Source organism: Cynocephalus volans, chromosome 7, assembly GCF_027409185.1.
Source record: "Cynocephalus volans isolate mCynVol1 chromosome 7, mCynVol1.pri, whole genome shotgun sequence".
Classification (NCBI taxonomy): domain Eukaryota; kingdom Metazoa; phylum Chordata; class Mammalia; order Dermoptera; family Cynocephalidae; genus Cynocephalus; species Cynocephalus volans.
This window is the reverse complement of record NC_084466.1, coordinates 63,793,565-63,819,899: the sequence shown is the minus strand read 5'-3', so window position 1 is coordinate 63,819,899 and position 26,335 is coordinate 63,793,565. Positions and strand designations below refer to the sequence as shown.

Genomic DNA, 26,335 nt, shown 5'->3' with positions numbered 1-26,335 from the left:
TCATCTATTAAACAACAAATTCCATCATCAAATAATGGTTGTTATTGAACTGATATGGGGTTCAAAATTGATAGAATAATTAGTGACTTATGTCTCTATATTTTATCAATAAATCAGATGATCATGATTTCTAAGACCCTTGCTAGTTCTGATATTCCATAACTTGATGATTGACTTTAATTAAGGGTAAGGGGGAGGGAAGGAGAAAACCAATATGTTCAAGTTGGTTGCTGTAGACACTGGCAGTGTCTATCACTGACAGTGAGGGGACAGGGAGTGACCTATGGTTGTTTAACACGTTTGTCCCATACACAGGGCTAGGCACTTAGAAATGTTTTCTCTTTAAATGCCTACAGCCCTACATTCCAGGAATCTTTATCAACATTTTTCAGGGGAGGAAACTGAGCCTCAGGAAAAATAAAATCATTTGCCCAAGATCAAACAGTAAGTGTAGGGTTTAGATTCAAACCCACTTTAGCCTCATTTCAACTCTATGTACTGCACAGCAGTGCCTCTAAAAAGTCTAGAAAGTAGGAAGAGAGTTTGAAGAGTCATCAGATTTAGTCACAGCAAGTTGAAGGAGAAGACAGTAGGTGTGGAATGTAGCCTGGAAGAGAGGCTGGAGATCCAGTCTCAGGGTCCTCACCTACTAGGTCGGTGCCACCCCAACAGTGGCATTGTCAGTGCCGGTCATGGCAGAGCTTTGCACCAAGGCTCAGCTCCAGACAGTCTTCTTGGTCATATACTGAACTAAACTCCTGGATGGACAACCAGTAGCAAGACAGGCCAAAAGCTTTTCAAAATGAGTAAGTGTAGAGCAGTGAAGCAGGACAAATACAAATATAATGCAAATAAAGGAAATAGATGTAAATAGTGAAGAAGTGAGGGAGAAAATTCCCTCATGCATGGATTTTCTTACTATTTTTTGCTTCAGTTTACACTCTGAAATCTGATTGATAGCTATGCTTGAAGAAAGGAATATGACTATATTTTAATCAAATAATACTGCATTGAAAATCCTTAATACTTTGTGTATACTGTCCCAATGTCTAGGGGAGGGGAACGGCAGCTTTGTAGACAGATGCATATCTGATTCCTGGTTCCCATCCCTTCACCAGAAATAACACTGCAAACTCTTCTTTCCGTGAATAAAAATAATTTTTTTACCAAATGTTTCTGAGTGCTGCTTTTCCGGGAATGGCCTATTACTGAAGCTAAAAGGGAAATCTAATTTCATTCGGAGTGACAGACTTTGATAAATTATTTCTGGAGGCAAGAATATAAACCCTTTAAAAAGAACTAACAGTCTGGCTTTTTCCTAAAGCTATTCTTTGTTATTGTTTTTTTGTGGTGATCATTTTCTTAATAACAGTTTGTATTCAGGCACTTTCTTAGTGGCTGATTTGTAGGTGCATTTTAATAAACCTCATCAGTGAAATGCCCCCAAACGACAACAACAACAAAAAATTTTAAAGCCATAAATACCATATGCCAAAGAGAAAAGCAGCCAAAAATACATGTCTCCATATTCACTTGCTTTTAAAGGCCAAACACTATAAAGAGTAAAGATAAAATACTAGCAAGAATCTTGTAAACAGACTCATTAATTCTATTGTGCAATGATTACCTAAGAGCAGCCTGTCAGCTGAGGCTATTTATTTACAAAGAGGAAATGAGAAAATGTAGGGGAAAGTGAGGAAAGAAATGGGAGAGTGGAAGAGGGTTGAGGATAGAAGGCTTCTGAATTACAAATAGACCACAGGAAATGTTCCTTCTGTTGACTTCGTATACTATCTGGCTATCTAGAGACCAGTTTATTCTCTTTCACTTAGCTCCTATTGATATATTATTTTCATCTCAAAGAACAGGGACCAGTGGCCTTAAAACACTGTAATGCATAAACCAAAATTGTAGCCTTGGGCTACGTTCCATTGCTCAGAGGAATTTTATCAGCTTATTAAATTCAAAATAATCTCTCAGAACTATGACAAGTGTGAACCTAGGGACAGACATTGAGAAACATAATCCCGTTCTCAGAGGGGAATGGAGGAAGTGTTGCATAGGTGCTAAAAGCTCAGGATCTGGAGAGTTGAGTTGGAACTCCAAATCTGCTAGTATTAGCCATGGGAACGTTGGAAAATGTACACATCCTCTTTGAGCCTCACTTTACTTTTTTGTGTAAAGTGGCCTATTATTTCACTGTGCTTGTACTTTTTATTCTATTTTTAGTGCAAGCTTGTTTTTTCTCAAATGATTATTTTGCAAATGCTATAACTTACCAATTCAGTGACGGGATCAGAACACATCTTTATTTTTCATCTTCCATTGCCTATGACATTCTATGTGGTTGGGTAATCTTTCCCTGCTTCTGCATGAAAACTTAGAAAATTTCATGGCTTTTCAGCCTACTCTTAAGTAATTGATAGTCCTTTGGTCATGTTAAAATGCAACTGGCCTTAAGTCAGAAATTAGAATGTTAGCTCCAACCAAAGTATTATTCAAATACCTCAATCTTTGCTGTTAAAAGAAAAACTTGAAATGAATTAAACTTAACAGAGTTTAATTGATCAAAGAATGATTTGTGAATCAGGCAGCCCTCAGAACCAGAAGAAGTACAGAAATGTCTGCTCTGCAACACAGGCAGGCAGTGTTCATAGACCAAAATGGAAGTGAAGTACAGAAACATGTTGTTTGTTTACAGCTGGGCGTTTGCCTTATTTGAACATGGTCTGATCAGCTGGCAGCTTGTGAATCGCTGAAGCTCAGCCACTGTGATTGACTGAGACTCAGCTAGTTGTTACAAAAAACAAAAACAAACAAGCAAAAAAAACCCACTCCTACCTTAGGCTTTTAGTTTGTTTCTGTACCAGATTAGGTTGCAGTGTGTTAGGTAGGAACTCAAGGTGCAGAGCCATACTCAGGCTAAATTTAGTTTAATTTAATATGATGTATAGGAAAACAAACCACCACACACACCCCTGACTCTTTTTCTTGTTAGTCCTAGTCTCGAGTTTTAACTTCTTATAGTTTTTTAAAACCCCCTTGTTGGGGAGTTCTCTGGACCAGGAAGGCTGCATCTCTTTCTTGGTGTCACTTGGCCCTATTGGACGCATCTGAGTTTTAACTATCTAGCATGAAGTGTTTCTTGTGATCTTAATTACTAGTTAGACAACTGGAGACCAGCCACATGCAGATTTAGCTGTCTCAGGAGCAAACCAGGCACCAGTCCTGGTGTCTTTAAACTTGAGGAAATGTCTAACTTTCCCATCATGCCCCAGAAGTCCTCCCTGCTAGATTAGGCAAGGGGGTAGCACCTCAAAACTTTATCCCCTTTTGGGGGTGGGACTTACAGAACTGTAACTTGCTCCAAAGAAATATCTTCACAAATTCTTTCCCCCTTTCCATTCTGCTTTTTATAGCTTCTCTCTAAGTAAAAGGGCACAGAGTCATGAAACTAATTTTCGAAAATTGTAAATTCTACATGGGGTGCTCTGACTGACCCTCATCTCATTACCTGATTCTACTGTGCTGGCACTTCGGTCAAACTGAGATTGGAGTCCAGTCCACTGCAACTTAAACTTTGACATAAATATATTTTATGGGAAATTTTTAATCTTATAATTTTACCACTTGACATTTCCTAACTTATTTTTATATTTACTTACATTTTTTCTTCTTAGAAAAGAGACCATTTAGTTAACATACTTTTTACCTCTCTCCTTCTCTTGACTGATTTTGGTAGTTTCTCCTCCTTTAATGCATTAGGTGTTTTCTTTATTTAGTACTGTCTGCTCAACACCCTTTGTTCATTGTTTTCAGTGTAACAACCTCTCTATCATACTGCCTTGTTGTGAAGATTAAATAAGAATGCCTCAAAAGCGCTTGGCACAATATCCAAGTTAGTAAAAATCAGCAAAAAAGAAAAACTCCCCAAACGTCTTACCCCTTAGTCAACACAAGATTTCCTCTACGTGGCATTGAAGTTCAGCCTCTGTTTGAATAATGGAGAGCTCATTGCTTTATAAAGTTTCCCATTTCATTATGAGCTCAACTTGTTAGGAATTTCACTCTAGAATTCCAATGATTTAATTATATTAACCCCCACTTCTTTTACTTCATAATAAAAGAGAGGCTTTGAGTTTGCCTCTCTTTTGCTCAAACACCAAAAATGGTGCTTAATCAACCAACCCTGTACATAAGAGCCACAGTCCTGACCCCAGCATTTAAGACCCTTAATGATCAGGTCCTGGCCTGCCATTCATCCTGGTTTTATTTCCTTCTGCATCTCGACTTAGGCCCCATATTCGTGCCCACCTGGATCACTTCCCCTCCCTTGAGCTCTGATTTTATTTTTTCACATATGTACCTGCACTTATGCCATTTCATCTCCAATTCATTTATCAAAATTCTACCTTTCTTAGTCTTATACCATTTCATTTCCCCTTCATTTATCAAATCCTACCTGTCTCAGAAGTCCAACTGGGAATGTCTTTACTCTCTGACCAGCAGGGTATTTGTACCACTCACAGAGCATTTTTGTGTTTTATCTCAAACAGTGAGCATTTGTATTTGTTGCAGGTTAGTTTCCTTGGGAAGCAGACTTTAAGGTGGAGATCCACACATAGGAAGTTCACTGGGAAGGGATCTCAGAATAAACATCTGTGGAGGAATTAGAAGGAGAATTTGACAGAGGAGGAACTGAACGGTGATGCACCCACAACAAAGGCCTCAGCTGCTCCTACAGGGATCCCTGAAGCTGGGGTGGCCTCATGGAATTGTCCCAAATTGGGGCAAGCAGGCATGCCTTTGTAACCCTTGTTTATTAGTCACTGGGTGTGGACTATGCCTGGGAGGGGACATAATCTTGGGCAACATGGCCCTCTTCAGTCAAGGGAAAGTTCTAGAGAAGGACTCAGCTGAGAACGTCAGCTGCCAACACTCCCAGAAAATAAGGAGTTCATTCCTGGATGGGGATCTGGGCAGAAAAACATGGCATCTACTATAGTCCACCCCTTGTGCCACTAAGATCAATTTGCTTCATAAAATAAGCTTTGGGAGCAGCTCCCCTGGGATTCTGATTGGTCTGTTTTCCTGGAGGAAACATGCAAGAGGAGCATTAGTGGGATGGACTACAGCCTCCACAGCTACAGCTCGTCTTGAGACCATAACCAATACTCATCATTCCCCTTCTCCACCACCCATTCTGATTTCTCCTCGCTCTCGACTAACACCTGTCCTGATCTAGGTGGCTTATCTGGTGAGAGGACACAGACCCTCAACCCTCAAGGGACTGAGTTGCAATAACTGTGCTCTCTTGGGCCATGGCTGCTGCATTGTCTGCATACATCAAAAGTGGAGGAGGAAGTATTACAGAATACCTAAGTTTATTACCTGGAGGCCAAACATGTTCTTTCCTTCTACATTCACTGTGCTAGTGCAGCCCTTAATGTCCTCCTTACGATCAAAGTCAATTACCCCTTCCAGCTTGGTAACCCCTCTTTTCCCTGATGATCTATCAACCCAGGGAGACTAAAATGACCGGGTAGCAGCATCAGCTTTCAGTTTAATGGGACTCTTGCTAAGCCCCTTGTGGAAGCATTTCTCCTCTGGGAACCAGGACTTTTAAACTTACAGAGCCCATGTTTATAGACTGAAAGTACAAATTCCCCAAGTGGATGACACAGAGTGATGGTGAATGGAATCACTCCAACTTGGTTCCTGGAACCTAGTAGGAACACAGCACCATATAGTGATTATTGATTTAAAGTGTATACTTTATCCTGGAGGATGCTGCCTCTTTCTACACTAGCACCTCAGTTGATCCTTCAACAAGCCATTCTAATTGCTGTATCAGGCAAGCAGCTTCAGGGTGGTGTGGAATGTGACAGGCCCAGTGGATCCCATAGTAATGTGCCCATTTCTGCACCTCCCTTGTTGTAAAGTGAATCTGTTGATCTGATACGATGTGATGTGGGATCTTGTATGAGTGCACCAAATACCCTGCAAGCCTTGTATGGTGATGCTGGCTAAAGGCCTGCAGGCAGGAGAAGCAAACCCACACCTGGAGTGGAAGGGGACAGATGCAGTCAATTTGCCACCAAGTGCTTGGTTGGCTTCTCAAGGAATAGTGCTCATTCAGGAACTCAACATCGGTCTCTACTACTGGCAAGTTAGACAAATGGCAGCAGCAGTTGCTAGATCAGTCTTGGTGCGTAGGGGCCCATACATAGCTTTATCTCTGCCATCATGGCTATTCTATCCTTTGTCCCTTTGTGCCAACACTGAGGTGGCTGTTGACAGAGGTTGGCTGACATTAACTGGCAGAGTCCTTTATTTTTTTCTTTTTAGTGGCTGCCTGGTAAGGAGGTCCAATCCCTTGACCTGGGTGTTACCAACACCACACTCAACATCTGAGCCAGCCTTGTAAACAAGATACATAGTTGTTTACATAATTACTTAATGCCTTTTTTGTTGTTGATGTTCCCTGCTGGGCATTAATGTACAGTAGAAAGATCTTCACACTGTCTGCCTATTCCCATAGTTCCATCCACATGGCTCTTCCTTAAACCTTTTTGTCCCCAGTCTGCCAATATTTCTCCTTCCAGGTTCTTGGCAGGTCGTCCTGGACCACAGCCCGAACCTTTCTGCTCTGGTCCTCTCACAAAGATGGTAGCCTTTGACGTCACCTACTCTATGAGTTGAAGAAGTATTTCCAAGGGAGGCATATCCAGAATCCAAGAGTCCCACCAAGAATTGTGCTCCCTTCTTTGTCATGTGTATTAGTCCATTTTTGTTGCTTATAACAAAATACACAGAACTGGTAATTTATAAAGAAAATGAAATTTATTGCTTACAGTTTCTGAGGCTGGGAGGTCCAAAGTCCAGGGAACACATCTGGTGAAGGCTTCCTTTGGTGGTGACTTCAGCGATGGCAGAGTATCATGTTGCGAAATGGTGGTACAGAGAGAGAAGAGACTAACCTCCTCATGCACTCTCCCTTTTAAAGCCCCCAGAACCACGCCCCTGACCACCACTGTTAATCCATTCACTACAACATCATGGTCCTACAACCTAATCACCTCTTCAAGGCCCCACCTTTCAATTATCATAACAGAATATTGTGATACACCCTCAACAGTTACAGTGGGGATTTAAGCTTCAATGAGGTTGGGGGGGGAGGTGTCATCCAATCTACAGCATCATGGGAGTTATAGATGCAATCATTTATCCTTTATTTTGGAGGGGATGTCCCAGCCTATTCCAGACTACTTTATCCCTAAAATTTTCCTAATGTAGCAGGCCCTGGATCTTTGTAGTATTTATTACCACCCTTGGGAGCACATGTGTCTCAATCAAGGCTTCCAATGCACTTGCCACTTCTTGCTTGTCTGACCCAAGATTAACATGTTGTCGTTGATATAGCAAACTGGGATATCTAGGCAGACGAGTTCCCTTTAGACTATATTATGACAGAGAGTGGGAAAGTTGATTTAAACTGAAGTAAGACTAAATATATACCGGTGTCTGTCTCAAGTAGATATTAACTATTTCTGATGCTTTTTAATGAAAGGGATGGCCAACTCAATAGCTGAATACCATATACCTGAGGCTCTACCCTACCACAGATACCACACTTGAGCACAGTGGCTGCAATTGGTGGGAGCCAGACTGGTGAATAAAGTGTGGATTTAATGAGAACCACCATCTCTGTATCCTTTAGGTCTTTAAGGATAATACTAATATTGGCCAATTCTCCCAAGATGCATATTTTTTTATTTTGCCATCTTGGCTGGGGAGCAGGAAGTTTCAGAGGTTTCCTTTAGGCTTTTCTCACTATGATAGCTCTTATCTTACAGGCAAGTAACCAATACAGGGGTTCTGCCAATTACCAAGTATGCCCATTTCAATTATATATTTGGGGACCAGGGAAATGATCATCAGGGGGTCCACAGACCTGCTGCATCCACTGTGAGCTGGACTTTGGCCAGGACTCCAGATCCCCAGACTTCAATGTCAACTTCGACCCTACGTCCAGCAGATCTCAAAATGTTTGAGTATTTTGCTTTCCCCAGTATGCAGACTTACCTGAGTGAATTGCCATAGGTCTCCTTGGGAAAGGACTGAGAGAGTCACAATCCGTTTGGATACTTTCTATACTGTTGCACAGTCTTTGTGAGGATCTGACTCCTCCTTCAGGCAAGAAATTCTAAGTCTAAGAACTGGTTCAGGTCTGGAAATAGAGCAATGGATTATGACTGTTGATTGCCGTAGCTGTCTTTACCCTCTTTCATTATCCATTCTTGATTTATTTTGATTGTATAGATTGAGCAATACTTTTGTTGGCTGCCCTAAGAACTCTATGTTCTCTTAACCAATTCCACAGCTTTCTGAGGGTCATGTCCCTCTGGCTGCCACTCTGACCTTGCTGTTCATTACAGTAATTGTGCCCAATTTGTTGCTGGTGGTTAAGCACTGCCAGCTGGCTTCTATCATATAGGGGTCTCATCGTACCCACAGTTATCAGGGAGCTCAGCTCTGTAGGAGCATGTTCTGTAGTTGGCCCTCAGGATCTATTCCCACCTCCCCTCTTGGCCTCGAAGCCAACAGCTAAAGTCAAGTCACAACATAACTGGGCTGTGGAAGTACTGGGCAGGTTAATAAAGGAAAGAGACCATGCCCCAAAGGAGGTGCACTTGCCCATGCTGCAAGATTTAACGTTCTAGTTAGATCCTTGGGAGCTGGGACTAATGTGCTGCTAGGATGGTTGTGGAAGCCTGGAAAAAGCAATGGCCTGCACTAAGTGAACTAGAAATGTCAGAACTAATGTGGCAGATGGGGAAAAAGGTGTCAAAAGATACATAGAACGGGGCATGCTAGAATAAAAATACCATGTAAGACTAGAAAATCCACTGGGTGACCAAACTCTACTATGGGCCCAGAGGACATTTTATTTATTAAATCAATAAGGAAAGTGCTGGTAAAATGAGAGGGTCATTACCATCACTGAGAAGCTCAGTAGTGGCTTTTCACAGTCAAAGTAGCTTTTTTATAGTTTTTTTTTTCTTCTGGTTAAATAAAAGAATAAGAATTATTTTTGGTTAAAAAAAATATGGAAAAGCATAAAATTAGGGAGAAAAATATTGAACTTTTACTACCCTGAGAAAATACCTTCACTATTTTGGTGATCGTCCTTCCATGCATCCTTCTCTATGCATTTTTATATTCCTGAGCATAATTTTACATTATTTGAATATCATATCTCCTATCCAGCACTATAGAGACCTTTCTTTTAAAAATAATCATATTTGCTTCCCGATTCCCCCTTCCCTGACCTACACGATCTTCCAATCACCATTCCTCATCCTCCAAATCAGTGTTAACAATATGTTCTTATTTAATCATAACTTTTCTGCTTTTAACACATAGTTTTCCGTTTCCTTTCTAATTTACTTTTTTCCAGAAATAGGATTATATTTCACAGAGTTCTCCACATCTTGCTTCTCTCCCTTAATGCATCATGTAAATCCCCCCCCCCAAGTTAACTGTTATAAATCAAACTCATTCTTTATAATGCCTGAAAATCATTCTAGACTATGGAGACACCATCAACATTCAACAATTCTGTTACCGATAAGCATCACATCTTCTCCAGTTATTGTTACTATGAATAATGCTGCAATACATATCCTTGAGCATATGTCTTTGAGCACTGATTGAATAGTTTATACTAAACTTGTACCAGGCATTGACATAAAATTTCGTAGTCTATGATTTCATTTATGAATCACTCTTCCCCTATTCTGAAAATCAAGAATTCATAGGCTTATTTCCAGACTTTAGAATCCTTTTGAAAGGCTTCCGAAAGTCAAACTATCTTTCACCTTGCTGTCCAAGTTACTCTTATAAATCACAACTCAGGATCCATCCTAAGATGGTGGTGGCTGCGGCGGCTGGCGCGGAGTAGCTGAGGTGGAAAAGGTGGCCACTGGGCCTTAGGCAGCCGGGAAACTTGTGGACCTTCCTCTTGCTGTCTCGTAAGGGAGGACTGCTGCTGGTGGCCGGTCGTGGGGGCTGACTGCCACTTTGCCCTTGGCAGGAGAGGCTGCCTCATTTACAGGCAACAGCTTTGAAGTATGGAGCAGGAGAAGAATGGTTTCTTAGCTGTAAAAGCGAGTCTCTAAACAGGGAACATGGCACCGGGGCTGCTGTGGACACTGCTAGGATCCCGGAGGCCGGGGCCGCGCTGAACGCTGCCAGCTGCCCTATTCAGGATTCGAGGTTTCAGGCCAGAATAAAAGAAGATTCCTGGGAGTGCCCGAGCAGCGCCGCGGGACCAAGTGAGCAGCCTGAGGTGGCAGCGGCTGAGAATGGGGACAGTGACGACGCAGAGGCAGAGAGGGAGCTGCCCGACCCGGCACAGCCCTGTGACTGACACCCAGCCCGGCCCTGCACGGGAGGCAGACGCCCCCCGGCTTCCGCCTGCCCCACTGGGCCACTCACCGGCCCCAGGGCTGCCTCCGTTTTCTCAGGTGGCGGCGGCTCCAGCCCAGCTCGGCCAAGCCTGTCCTCCTTGCCCGGCTTGGCTCCACACTGAGGCTTCCCAGGTCCTGTGGGCTGGCCTCCCGTCCCACTCCCTCCGCAGTTCTCTGGCGGAGCTGGTGGCGTGGGGCGTCCCGGCCAGCGTCGGGAGGGCAAGGAAGTAGGGCTGGGCTGACTGTCACTCCACCACACCCTGGGCTCCGGCCCCCGGTAAACTTCCTGTTACTGGGAGGCAGATACCATCTCTGCACCCACCAGTTTGGAAAAACGCCTAACCGATTTCTGGTTAGGAATAGTGTGGTTGGAGAGTTCCCGAGTTCACTTGAACCTGCCAGAGAGCTGACTGTGGGCGGGCACCGGAGTCGGTCCGCCCCGGGGGGGATTTGAATCCACGCGGGGAGGGGGGATTCAAAGGTGAACCATGTGCTGCGGGCTCCTCCCCCGAGGAGCTCACGCTCTGGTGTGGGAGATAAGACAAGTACACAAATAACCACAATACCAGGAGGAAGGTGATAAGTCCTGAGAAAGATCTACACAGTGCTACAAAGGCACCCAGAGCGACCAGTCGTCTGCGCCTAGCAGAAACCTGGTAGACTTCCTGGGCGAGGCGGTGCCGAGCAGGGTCTTGAAGGCCCAGCTGATAGAAGAGGGCTGCAGAAGACACGTCCCAGCCCAGCCCAGTGCACACAGAGTGGGGAGACGTCCAGCTAGAGAGGCAGAGACTCGACAGAAACCACACACCCTGTGGGGTCACCACTGCTTGATCCAACAGCCCAGGCCAGAGCGCACGGAACAGGGAGAAGTCCTGCACGGGAAGTGGAAGCTCAGCAGAGAACACACACCCTGCAGTACGGCCCCATGATCCAGCAGCCCAGCAGAGTCCAAGCTGACCAGAGAGGTGGCTCCCCGGAGAGGCCCAAGACCCAAGGCAACCACACACACAAGGCACTAGAGGCCAACTGAGCAGTCACAGAGGTAGCCATACCAAATTGGCAACCACAGCAACATCTTAGTTAGTCAATAGTCTCAAACCGGTGGACTGTGAAACCCCCTTCCACAATGAATAAACACCAAAAAAAAGATACCAGAAATACAAAAAATCAAGAAAGTACACCACCAAAAGTTAATAAATCTCAAACTCTAGACCCTATAGAACAAGAAGCCCTTGAAATGACTGACAAGGAATTTTGAGTGATAATTCTAAGGAAACTGAATGAGATACAAGAAAACTCAGCTAGACATCATGATGAAATGAGGAAAAGTATACAGGACCTGAAAGAGGAAATGTACAAGGAAATCAATGTCCTGAAAAAAAATGTAGCAGAACTTGCTGAACTGAAGAAGATATTCAGCAAAATAAAAAACACAATGGAGAGTTTAACCAGCAGGCTTGTCGAAGTTGAAGAGAGAACCTCTGAACCTGAAGATGAGCTGTTTGAAATAACACAAGCAGACAGAAAAAAAGAAAAAAGAATCAAAGACATTGAAGAAAATCTGAGAGAGATATCAGACAACCCTAAGCACTCAAATATCCGAGTCATGGGTATCCCAGAAGGGGAGGAAAATGGAGATTCCATTGAAAACATATTCAAGAAAATAGTGGCAGAAAACTTCCCAGGTACAGGAAAAATCACAGATCTTCAGATCCAGGAAGCTCAACGATCTCCAAATGTATTCAACCCAAAAAGGCCCTCTCCAAGACATGTTATAGCCAAATTGGCAAAACTCAAAGACAAAGAGAGAATCTTAAAAGCTGCAAGAGAGAAGCATCAAATCACCTATTAGGGAGCCCCAATCAGGCTGACATCAGACTTCTCATCACAAACCCGAAAAGGTAGAAAGGAATGGGATGATATATTCAAAATACTAAAAGACAAAGATTGCCAGCCAAGAATACTTTACCCTGCAAGGCTATCCTTCTGAAATGAAGGGCAAATAGTATATTTCTCAGACAAACAAAAACTGCGGGAGTTCACTACCACACGACCACCCTTACAAGAAATCCTCAAGGTAGTACTGGCTATGGTTCCTGAAAAATAACAACCACTGCCATAAAAACCCAAGAAAAATCAAAACCCACTAGTATAATAAAAATGGCATTCATGAAGAGAAAACAAACAAACAAAAACACTATCTACAACCTAAGGAACCAACAAACACAGAAACCAAACAGTAAATCAGAAAGCAAGGAACAAAAGACACCTAAGACAACCAAACAACCAATAAAATGATAGGAATAAATCAACACCTTTCAATAACAACTCTTAATATAAAAGGCTTAAATTCCCCAATCAAAAGACACAGACTGGCTGACTGGATCAAAAAGGAGGACCCAACTATATGCTGCCTACAAGAGACCCACCTCACCCATAAAGTTTCACATAGACTAAGAGTGAAAGGGTGGAAAAAGATTTACCATGCAAACAGAAAAGAAAAACAAGCTGGAGTAGCTATTCCTATATCTGACAAAGTAGACTTTAAACTAAAAACCATAAAAAGAGACAATGAGGGACACTACTTAATGATAAAAGGACTGATGCATCAAGAAGACATAACAATCATTAATATGTATGCACCCAATGTTGGAGCAGCCAGATTTATAAAACAAACTCTATTAGACCTAAAGAAGGAAATAGACACTAATACCATAATAGCAGGGGACCTGAACACCCCACTGTCAATATTAGACAGATCATCTAGACAAAGAATCAGTAGAGAAACACAAGATCTAAACAAGACTCTAGACCAATTGGAATTGGCAGATATCTACAGAACATTCCATCCAACAACCTCAGAATACTCATTCTTCTCATCAGCACACGGATCATCCTCCAGGATAGATCACATATTAGGTCACAAATCAAGTCTCAATAAATTCAAAAAAATTGGAATTATCCCATGTATTTTCTCAGACCACAATGGATTAAAACTAGAAATTAATAACAAATGAAACTCTGGAAACTATACAAACACATGGAAATTAAACAGCATTCTACTTAATGACATATGGGTCCAAGAAGAAATCAATCAGGAAATCAAAAAATTTATTGAAAATAATGATACATCATACCAAAACCTGTGGGATACTGCAAAAGCAGTACTAAGGGGAAAATTTATTGCATTAAATGCTTACTTCAGAAGAATGGAAAGATGGCAAGTGAACAACCTAACACTTCAACTTAAAGAACTAGAAAAACAAGAACAATCCAAACCTAAAGTTAGCAGACGGAAAGAAATCATTAAGATCAGAGCAGAACTGAATGAAATTGAAACCCCCCAAAAATACAAAAGATCAATGAATCAAAAAGTTGGTTTTTTGAAAAGATAAATAAAATTGACAAACCATTAGCATGGCTAACAAAAAAAAGAAGAGAGAAAATTCAAATAACAAAACTTAGAAATGAAAAAGACGATATTACAACTGATTCATCTGAAATACAAGAAATCATTCGAGACTACTATAAACAACTATACGCCAACAAATTTGAAAATCTGGAGGAAATGGATAAATTTCTGGGCACACACAAGCTCCCAAAACTGAACCATGAAGACGTAGAAAATTTGAACAGACCAATAACAATAAAGGAGATTGAAGCTGTTATCAGAAGGCTCCCAACAAAGAAAAGCCCAGGACCAGATGGATTCACAGCAGAATTTTACCAAACATTCAAAGAGGAATTGAGACCGAATCTTTACAAACTATTCCAAAAGATTGAAACAGACACAAATCTCCCAAACTCATTCTATGAAGCAAACATCATCCTGATACCAAAACCAGGTAAAGATATAACCAAAAAAGAAAACTACAGGCCGATATCCTTGATGAATATAGATGCAAAAATCCTCACTAAAATACTAGCAAACAGAATACAGCAACACATACGTAAAGTTATTCATCACGATCAAGTGGGATTCATCCCACGGATGCAAGGTTGGTTCAACATACGCAAATCAATAAATGTGATACACCATATTAATAAAGTCAAGCAGAAGGACCATATGATCATCTCTATAGATGCTGAAAAAGCATTTGATAAAGTTCAGCACTCATTCATGACAAAGACCCTCTATAAGTTAGGTATAGAGGGAAAGTATCTCAACATAATTAAAGCCATATATGACAAACCCACTGCCAATATCATCCTGAATGGGGAAAAGCTGAAAGCTTTTCATTTAAGAACAGGAACCAGATAAGGATGCCCACTCTCTCCACTCCTATTCAACATAGTGTTGGAAGTACTAGCCAGAGCAATCAGAGAAGAGAAGGAAATAAAGGGCATCCAGATTAGAAAAGATGAAGTCAAACTGTCCCTGTTTGCAGATGACATGATCCTATATATCGAACAGCCTAAAACCTCTACAAAAAAGCTGTTGGAATTGATAAATGATTTCAGCACAGTAGCAGGATACAAAATGAACACACAAAAATCAGTAGCATTTCTTTTCTCCAATAGTGAACATGCAGAAAGAGAAATCAAGAAAGCCTGCCCATTTACAATAGCCACCAAAAAAATAAAATACTTAGGAATTGAGTTAACCAAGGAGGTGAAAAATCTCTATAATGAGAACTACAAACCACTGCTGAGAGAAATTAGAGAGGATACAAGAAGATGGAAAGATATCCCATGCTCTTGGATTGGAAGAATCAACATAGTGAAAATGTCCATACTACCCAAAGTGCTATACAAATTCAATGCAATCCCCCTCAAAATTCCAAAGACATTTTTCTCAGAAATGGAAAAAACTATCCAGTCATTTATATGGAACAATAAAAGACCACGCATAGCCAAAGCAATGCTGAGCAAAAAAAATAAAGCTGGAGGCATAACACTGCCTGACTTTAAGCTATACTACAAAGCTATAATAACCAAAACAGTATGTTACTGGCATAAAAACAGACACACTGATCAATGGAATAGAATAGAGAATCCAGAAATCAACCCACACACTTACTGCCATCTGATCTTTGACAAGGCACCAAGCCTATTCACTGGGGAAGGGACTGCCTCTTCAGCAAATGGTGCTGGGATAACTGGATATCAATATGCAGGAGAATGAAACTAGACCCATACCTCTCACCATATACTAAAATCAACTCAAAATGGATTAAGGATTTAAATATACACCCTGAAACAATAAATCTTCTTAAAGAAAACATAGGAGAAACACTTCAGGAAATAGGACTGGACACAGAGTTCATGAATATGACCCCAAAAGCACGGGCAACCAAAGGAAAAATAAACAAATGGGATTATACCAAACTAAAAAGCTTCTGCACAGCAAAAGAAACAATTCACAGAGTTAAAAGACAACCAACATAGTGGCAGAAAATATTTGCAAAATACACATCTGACAAAGGATTAATATCCAGAATATATAAGGAACTCAAACAACTTTACAAGAAGAAAACAAGCAACCCAATTAAAAAATGGGCAAAAGAGCTAAGTAGGCATTTCTCTAAGGAAGATATACAAATGGCCAACAGACATATGAAAAAATGCTCAACATCACTCAGCATCCGGGAAATGCAAATCAAAACCACACTGAGATACCATCTCACCCCAACTAGGATGGCTAAAACCCAAAAGACTCTGAACGATAAATGCTGGCGAGGTTGTGGAGAAAAAGGAACTCTCATACATTGTTGGTGGGACTGCAAAATGGTGCAGCCTCTATGGAAAATGGTATGGAGGTTCCTCAAACAATTGCAGGTAGATCTACCATACGACCCAGCTATCCTACTGCTGAGAATATACCCAGAGGAATGGAAATCATCAAGTCGAAGGTATACCTGTTCCCCAATGTTCATCGCAGCACTCTTTACAATAGCCAAGAGTTGGAACCAGCCCAAATGTCCATCATCAGATGAGTGGATACGGAAAATGTGGTACATCTACACAATGGAATACTACTCAGCTATAAAAACGAATGAAATACTGCCATTTGCAACAACATGGATGGACCTTGAGAGAATTATATTAAGTGAAATGAGTCAGGCACAGAAAGAGAAATACCACATGTTCTCACTTATTGGTGGGAGCTAAAAATTAATATATAAATTCACACACACACACACACACACACAAAAAAAAAAACCCGGGGGGGGGGAAGAAGATATCAACCACAATTACTTGAAGTTGATACGACAAGCAAACAGAAAGGACATTGTTGGGGAGGAGGGGGGGAGGGAGAAGGGAGGGAGGTTTTGGTGATGGGGAGCAATAATCAGCTACAATGTATATCGACAAAATAAAATTAAAAAAAAAAAAAAGAAAGGACATTGTTGAGGGGGAGGGAGGAGAGGGAGGAAGGAGGAAGGTTTTGGTAAGAGGCAACAATAATCAACCCCAATGTATATCGACAAAATAAAAGTTAAAAAATTAAAATAAAATAAATAAATAAATAAATAAATCACAACTCAAATGATGTCACTTTCCTAACTCCTAGTTGCTTACAAGAGGCAGTGCAAATTTCTTACCATGCATTCAAAGCCTTCTCTAGAGGAGAACTAACAGAACTTCCCAAACTCATTTCTGTTTACCTATCATCTTTCTTTTCCCAAAACATTTATATCCTACATTTGGCAACAATGCGTGTTTGCCATCTCCCCAGCACTGCTCTTTGGTCTCCTGCCCTTGTGCCTTGATGCACTCTTAGACATTCTTACCCAATCATCTCTTCTATGAAGACTTTGCTGATAATGACAAACAGAAGTTATCATGATCTTTACTGTGCTTCCAAAGTTCTTGGTACATGTTTTTTTTTAAAATAAAGTTTTTATTTGGAAAATTTTTAGATTTACAGAACAGTTGCAAAGATAATGCAGAGAGTTTCTGTATACTCACCCAGTTTCCCCAACGTAACATCTTACATTACCATGGTATGTTTGTCAAAACTGAGAAACCAGCATTGGAACATTACTATTATAACTAAACTCCATATTTATTTGGATTTTACCAGTTTTTCTACTCATGTCTTTTTTCTGTTCCAGGATCCAATCGAGGATACTAGGTTGTGTTTAGTCATCATTTTACTGCTGTTCAATGTTTTGAATGCCATCATTTCGTATGGTTTTTTAGTTGTTTTGGGCAGGAGTGTTTAACTGGTCCCTGTTTCTCCATCTCGACCGGAAGCAAAAGCTACAATTAGTTTTAAATGAAGCAAGAGGAAAACGCTTTCTTCCTGATTTAAAAAATATTTATCCTCATATTTCAAGGGCACTATTTGTCTAAAAATAAATGAAAAACCTCACTCAGTCAAAAAAAAAAAAAGGGCTCTCTTCTAGCAAATGTCAGCAATATAGCTTAATTTTAATTTAAATGAAATAGTTCTTGTGAGGTTATTCAAAGGTGTACTAGAAACTGACAATGCCGCTGTTGTTAATGATTCTACGTATCCCTGCACCTCACTGCTTCTGTCTCCTTTTATCTAAATATCCCCTACCTGTAAGACTGGATGGAGAGCTGCAGATATGAGAAAATTTACTCTAAAATTCTTCTCTTTCTCTGTAAGTGGTATGTGAAAATAAAGTACATCCTTGTTGAGTCACACTAGTCTATTGCCTTGGCTGTGCAAGAATCACTAAGAGTTCCTCACAGCCCTAGCAAGAGTTGTAAGGAAGAAGGAAATATGACAAAGCAAAAGTGAGAAAACAAATAAAACCAATTTTTGGTTTTATTTTGAGCTTAAAAAAAATCTATTAATGTAATTCACTATATTAAGAGATCAAACCAGAAAACTCATATGCTCATCTCATAAAAACATGTAATTCATAGCTATTTATCATAAAAACTCATAGAAAGAGTAAAAGGAAACTTCTTAAAGCTAATAAAGGCATCTAACAAAAACCTATAATCATTCTAATGGTGAAACGTTAGAAGGTTTTCCTTAAAAATTATGAATCATGCATTTTATCCCCACTTTTATTCAACATTGTACTGGAGTCCTAACCAACACAGTAAGACAAGAAGGAAAAAAAAAAAGACTCTATAAGAATTGAAATGAAAGAAGCAAAACTTCGTACTATATGAGCAGGTGGAATGATTGCTTGCAAAGAGAAGAATCCCCAAAATATCTGCATTAAAATTATCTAAATTACCAAGGGAGGTGGATAGAAAAATCAACATCCAAAAATCAATTTCATTTCTATGTCTCAGCAACAAGGAGATAAGAAATGGAATATTAAAAGTTATCATTTACAAAAGAAAAGGCAAATTTGTTAGAACAAACATAATTTTAAAATGTGCGACATATTTACAGATAAAATTATAAAACATTTTTGAAGGCTATAAAGAAGTCTTAAATAGATAAATTTACTGTATTTGCTGGTAAGAAGATTCAGAATCATGAGTGTATCAGTTTTCCTCAAATTATTAATCTACAGACTCAACATAATTCTAATAAAAATCCAAATTTTTTTTCATGGAACAAGACAAGCTGATTTTTAAAATTTATGTGGAAAAACAAAGGATCAAACCAAGAGGTTTTAAAAAGAACTGGACAGAGGAAAGGGAAAGCAGGAGCTTGTTTTATAAGATATTAAGGTTCACTGTGAAGCTGCAATCACTAAGATGAGTGGTACTGGCTCAAGGATAGACAAATAAACCAATAGAGTATAATAGAGGTCCCAGAAATAGACCACACTACATGAGTGAGGGTAATCCTTGATTATGCTACCATAACTACTAAATCCTGAGATAGCTTTACTGAGCGCAATAAAGGGCTAATTCTCTCTTAGTCCATTTAGGCTGCTATAGTATAACAAAAATACCTTAAACTGGGTGATTTAGAAACAGCAGAAATTTGTTTCTCACAGTTCTGGAGACTGGAAAGTCCAAGATCAAGGTTTGGGCAGATTCCATGTCTGGGGAGGGCCCGCTTCCTCATAGGGAGGGCCTTTTTGCTGTGTCCTCACATGGTGAAAGGGGGAGGGGTCTCTCTGTGGTCTCTTTTATAAGGGCAGTAATCCCATTCATTAGGGCTCCACCTTCATGACCTAATCACCTCCCAAAGGCCCCACCTCCTAATACCATCACGTAGGGGGTGGAGATTTCAACATATGGGTTTTGGGAGGACCCATAGCAATTTCTCACTTATATCACTAATTGATGAAGGTCACAGGACTCTCCCTGGTGCTCTTCTCCATCTTGGACATCTGGGCTGTTTCCATTATGCAACTCGACACCTTGCACCTTGGAGCTCTTTGCTTCCAACCCCAGGAAGAGAGAGATCACATGCACACAAAGACACACCTGCTCCTAACTGCTTTCCGCTCACATTCCCATTGACAAGAACTCAGACACAGGTTCTCAACACAACCATGCAGAAGGCTGGGAGACGCAGTTTTTCCATGGGCCCAGGAATAGGAGACAATGTGATGAACCAGCACTTCTCTGCCAAACAGTATGGAAACTTGATATATGATAAAATTGACATACCAGGTCCCTAGAGAAAGTATCAATGATTAATAAACAATGCTAAGGAGAAAAAAAAAAGAGGAAGGAACTCAATTCCTTCTTTACACTGCGCACAAATAATTTTCAAATGAATTAAAAATTTAAATGAGAAAGACAAAAGAAATGTAGAAGAATATCTTTATATCCCAGGGATTAAGAAAGAGTTCTTTAACAACATACAAAAAAGCAAATACCTGGAATAAAATGATGGATAAAAATAATAAAGAAAGAAAAAAGACAAATTACTAAATGGTAGATTTTTGCAATACATATAACTGATAAGAAATTAGTATCTAGATTATAGAAAAAAATTATACTAGTCAATTATTGTAAAAATACAAGCAAATTTATAGAAAGAAATGGGCAAATTACCTGAAAGAGATGACACATAAGAGAAAATATGAATAGCCAATAATCAAATAGAAATAACTACTTCATTAGTAAGTCAAAAAAGTTAAAAAGTAAGATTGCATCAGGTGTTGGCAAGGAGGAGCAGCAACAGGAAATCTTTTCCACTACTGCTAAAAATATAAATTGATACAAAAAGCTCAAGGACTAATTTGACACTATCGTGTCAAATTAAAATTGTACATACCCCATGAAATAGCAATTCCACTTGTAGGGAATTCTTGCAAGTGTGAGCTATGGCTAGATTCTTCAACACAAATAATAATCTTGAAGATATAATGTTAGGTGAAAAAACAATATTCAGAAAAATACATATAGTGTACCATTTGTATAAAGTTAAATTAAGCACATTTAAGTATATTGTTTAAGAATCCGCATCCACACATGCAAGAATCCATGCATGTGTTTAAGAATCCATACTACAAAGAAAAGCAAGAGAATGAGCAAAAATGAATATTTAGGGGAGTGGATGTCTTTGAGGAAGTGGTAAGGGAATAGGGCAAAATGGATTTTCACACAAGGAGCTTCAAGGATGCCAATAAAGTTAAAATTTTTAAGTGGAGTGATAGGTCCTAAAGCATTCATCTTATTATGTAAAAAGCTAGTGTTGGCCTAAATATTTTCTTATGCATCAAATATTTAAGTTTTAAAATTAAAACACACACACATGCATGCACACACAGACACACACACACCTATGAGGGAGAAAAAAGGCATACTCTGCAAACTGATCTCCATGAGAGAGCTGTTGATTTTGCAATTGCTTAGGAGCAGAAAGAATAACAATACATGTTCTCCTTTTTACACTTCCTACATTTCCTGCAGTCTGTGGTGAAGTCCTCTGCCCTTTTAATGATTTAAATTTTGTTTCCTTTTGACAATTACCTAGAAGCACCTACCAGTATAATGTATTTCATTTTCACTTTTATTTAACATCAAAATCCTGTTTTATTTTTTCCCAGTGGCCAGGTTTTATCTGCTTCTCCTAGAACTTCTAGGCAAGCTCAAATTCTGCAGAATCTTACTACAACATATGAGGTAATTTCTCTTTAATTTATGTTTATATTGGTGTTATTTTGTATAAGCATTGTGTGCCATGTTTCCTCCTATACATCGTCTAGCTTATGTGTGTCTGGTGAGCTCCTCTTCTCATAGCCTTCCTCCCCTTCCCATAATTGCATGATTTTGTTGGCTTCCCAAATCAAACCTTCTTCATTTGTGCTGTTGGATTTCCAGCCAATTTTATAATAGTACCTTGGGATTGAAGGTATGTACTTACAAAGATGCTATGGTAACAGAAATTCAATAGAACTTTGCTTTTAAAACAATGGTTCTTAACCAAGGAGTAAGAATTAAAAGCACAAGGGAAATTTTATTAAAATTTTCATGCCTGGGACCTATCTCCCCAGAATAATTAAGGTGTGGAAAATTAACAAGAGTTACAAAACAACCTGCTATGAAATTAATGGCTCTATGTTTATTAGTGTTCTCCAAGAAGTAGCCATCAAGACAAGATTAGAGTTGCAAGCAATTGGGGGAACGCTTGTAAGGGATAAAGAGGAGGGAGCTGGATATGGCAGGGAGCACTTCAGACCAGGACAAAGCTCTGACACCTGTGCAGGAAGGAAGATTTTTGCATGGAGAATCTCAGATTGCAAGGCAGTTCCAATAAAGGTTGGGCAAGGTCATTGGTGAGTCCATAAGTCAAAGTCACCTGTTCTAGGAGCCCCACATCTGGCAGGAATGGGCTTGCATTAACACACTCGCAGTGCTCAGTCACTGGCTGGCTATAGCCCCGGAGCAGCCTGGCCTCAGCCTCTGGTGGGTCACTAGGGGCAGCAGCTAGGAACACTAGTCAGCTGTGCTCCTCACAATGGAAGAGCTGAATGGTGCATGTTCACAGTCACCACAGTATGGTGAAGAGGAAACATTGTGAGAGGAAGCATTGGAGGTCAAGAATTTGAGTTCTTGTTTTACCACTTCTTGGAGTATGATTTTAGACAAGTTAGCTGTGAGCCTTAATTTCTTCATCTAAACAATGAAAATAATAACATCTGTCTAGTCTATATCAAACGGTTATTATAATGACCAAAGGAAATAAATGTGAAAGTGCTTTGAAAAAGTGCCATAAAATAGAAAAAAGGTAAATATTATTAGAAAGTATTGCCCAAATGTCATGATTAGATTTTTAAAAGGAGCACTGACATGATAATATCAAGGGCATAGAACTTTTATTAAATAAAATCAATGTTTAATCAAATTTCTTTCTAGACAAAATTTCATTTCTCTTTTAAACAACTGACATACACATCCAGTTTTACAGATGAGTTATAAATCTATTTATTTATTCATTGTCTCATCAGATACCTATTGAGTATCTTGTATGTTCCAAGCCCTCCTTAGCAACTAGACTTACGGAGAATAACAGAATAATCCCTGCAGAATAAATGTTTATATTACCATTACATGGATGGGCACCAGAGGCCAGAAAATGTCCTTTTTATGTTCCTTATAGAGCCAATTTTTATGGCTCTAGCTACTGATGAGAACGAAGCGAACAACTCTATTTATTTCATCATTTTTTTTCCTTTGAAACTGTAGATTGTTCTCTGGAAGCCAGTAACAGCTGAAATTATTGCGAAGGGAAAAGAAGTCCATTTTTTTGTGAATGAATCTGATGTAAGCAATGTGAAAGACCATTTAACTGCGGGAAGAATTCCTTTCAGGTAGGCATCACTCAGTATCTTTTGAGTAGCTATTATAAGTACCTGTTATGTATTTGACTAGGAGATGATGTAATTTCTTCTAGGAAAAATAAAATACTTAACATTAAACACGGCACCATGGGAGTTTCTGAAATGAACTGTTGATAAAGCCCAGAGTCCAACTCTGTGCTTTTGAACAAGTAATTCAATCTCTCATGATCTGGGTCTCTTATCTGACATGAAGGTTAGACTCACTGACCTGTAGAGCCTCTCATACTTCCTCCTTCTGTGTCTACTCTGTACTCAGATTTGGGGGAGCAAAATTGTCATTCACCTTTGTAGGCTTCGTGGTATCTTTTGAAAAAGCGGCTCCTGAAGGAGATTTACCTTTTGCTAATTCTTCCTTCACAAAGTAAGTGAACACTTCTGAATGTCTGGCCCTAAACTAAGAAGTGTAGCAGGTGCACTGACTCTGCTGAGTCTGGCACTACCACTTAGTACCTGCGTTCTATACTCTGTGTTGTTTAATTCTTATTCAACCTTGTGAGGTAGATACTATCTCCATTGTGCAAATGAAAAATATTCTTACTTATGAGGGAATTTCTAAAGGTCAACCAGCTAGAGCATAGCACAGTTAGGAGTCAAACTCAGACCTTTCTGATATCAAAGCCTTGGCTTTTATTCATTGGCCTAAATAAGTAAAGAAACCATTATCAATCTCATAGTTAACTTCAAATTGTCCATCTCAGGTGGTAGAATAACTCAATTCAGTTAAAATGTTTCCCTAGTTAACAGAAGTAGAGCTTCTGGACAGAAATTAAACAAGATGCCTTTCCCGTACCTTTTCCTTTCCCGTACTTCAATTTCTCAAGAGATTTGATTATCTTTGCAGAACATCTGCTGTAGGTCAATGAAAAACAAAAAGTTTTTTGCTTCTCCTTGATCCATAACTGAAAAAAGAATAATGTGATGTTACTCTGAATTGAAGAAAGGTGTCCATTAATCTATATGTTTGTATAAAAGATACTGAAGAATCCCAATCAAGAAATGATTCCGGTGGTGGGAAAGGGTGAGTGTTTGGAGGTCCTGAAAACATACCTCTTAGGAGCTGTTTTTTCTCCAGTGCCCTTGGAGGCCCTACTGAAATGTGTGTGAATTCAGCTGATCGCAATGTGAGCTGGTGGTGTTTTTACCTTGATGTACTGCTTATTGGATTTCTTAGTGGTGTTTTCCCCACGCTCACCCGTTGTGCCTGCAGTGGGCCATGTGAGAAGGTCTGCTCCTCTGGGAAACCAGCTCACCTTCTGTTTCATCACCTAGTGTCTTGGTGGAAGACGTGGAAGATGTTATTCAACAGCAGACGTACAATGACACGGTCAGCCCCAGGGCCTCATCATCATACTATGAACAGTATCACTCACTAAATGAAGTAAGCCATCTCACTGCTCTTCAAAATTGCCATTTTCATTTAACCAGCATTGTTATTTCAACCATGGGAAATCATCAAAGAATCATAATTGGTGGAGAATGGGGGGGGATCACACTTAGGTTAATTATATATCATCCTTTTGTAGATACCTTCCTAGAGAAGATTGCATCATATTTGGTAAATTGCCTCTAAGCAGGATGTTTGTCCACAGCTAAGAGTGTCACTAGCTGCTAGGAGTAATACTGCATGCTAAGGAACAAGAGGAAATAAAAAATAGGACCTTTGCACTGAAACTGTCATAAAAAATTACCAATCCAATTAATCACGTCTCTTTGGACCATTACTTTAATTTTACTCTGAATAATTGCCGGGTTACCTTACTGCACTGAAGGAATATATTCACTTATATTTAATATGCTATAAATAATTGTATTTTATTCCTCTTAGGAGACACTTAAACTCATAGTAATAATGACAAAAATAATAACAATAATAAGTGTGTTTTAGTCCTTAAGAAATTGGATTTTTTTTTTCCTATTAACTGTTTACAGGTTCCAGCTTTTCTAGAGAGAACCTGAACAAGATGTTGATGTACAGTTGACCTCAGTAAGCTTTCACATAATAAACTAGGAGCATTTCCCCATATTCAAAAGGTTAAATCCCTTGGAGGACTTTCTATTTTATATAGTATACTTCAAGTTATAAAAACACTTTAATGCCTTTTGTTCTTTCATAGGAGTATGCTGCTATATTGCCATATGTTTTTCATTTTGAGACATCTAAGACTCTGGTGATAAAAATCAATTTTATATTTAATCTTTAAAAGCCTCTGTTCCTTTCCAGTTAGTTAAACCAGAACTCAGTCTGCTTCCAGAATCAATATGCCTGGCTGATTGATGGGTGTCATAAAATTGTGTTCCCCTCCTTTACCTCTTCTACCCTACATCTATTCCACCTGGACCATTTTTCTCCAGCATCCACCACCAGCACTACATGAGTAAACACAATGCAGAGGGGCTAGGTAGGCATGATTTGCAAAATGCAGAAGGTGTATATGTCACTGCTGCGTTGAGTTTGGTAGGGAGAGAAAAATGCCTCACCCAGAAGTAATTTTAAATAATTTTTAAAATATTTTTTAATTATTTTTTTCAAAAAAGTTATGTTTTCTTAGCATATCTCCCCAGGAAAGAGTTGGAATGACAGAAGAGGAAAAGACAAGTACATGACTGCATTACTTTGCAAGGGCTGCCATAACAAATACCTCCAATTGTGTGGCTTAAACAGAAATTTATTTTCTTATAGTTCTGGAGGCTAGAAGTCCAAGATTAAGGTGGTGGCAGGTTTGGCTTTTCCTAAGGCCTCTCTTCTTGGTTTGGAGATGGTCACCTTCTTCTGTGTCCTCACATGGTCTTTTCTCTGTGTGCGTTCATCCCTGGTGTGTCTCTGTGTGTGTCCTAATCTCCTTTTATGAGGACACCAATCAGATTGGGTTAGTGCTCACCCTAAGGGCCTCATTTTAACTTGAACTTCTTTAAAGGCTTTATCTCCAAATACGGTCACATTCCAAGGCACTGGGGATTAGGACTTCAACATACGAATTTGGAGTGGACACAATTCAGCCCATAAACATGACATTCCAGAAAATATTTTAGTCTTCTCTCTCCACTCCCCACCCCTTATCCTTTCTAAGAGGTTCATAGGAACCATGACAATCTTGCTCTCAGGAGATTCTTGAGTCATTCCTTCCTGCAAGATGGCCCAGTGGGCAGGAGGGGCTCTTTTGTCATTGACGCACATCA

The 26,335-nt window shown here is 39.7% G+C and overlaps 1 protein-coding gene across 1 annotated transcript in view; it reads left to right on the top strand.

Moving 5' to 3' along the window:
* The window catches only part of CPB2 (carboxypeptidase B2), a 52,678-nt gene that overhangs the window by 1,062 nt on the left and 25,281 nt on the right, over window positions 1-26,335 (top strand). The window contains exons 2-4 of the mRNA XM_063101536.1: window positions 21,365-21,440; window positions 23,004-23,128; window positions 24,428-24,536. Of these exons, the coding sequence (XP_062957606.1) occupies window positions 21,365-21,440; window positions 23,004-23,128; window positions 24,428-24,536 (310 nt within the window). The remainder of the gene's footprint in view (window positions 1-21,364; window positions 21,441-23,003; window positions 23,129-24,427; window positions 24,537-26,335) is intronic.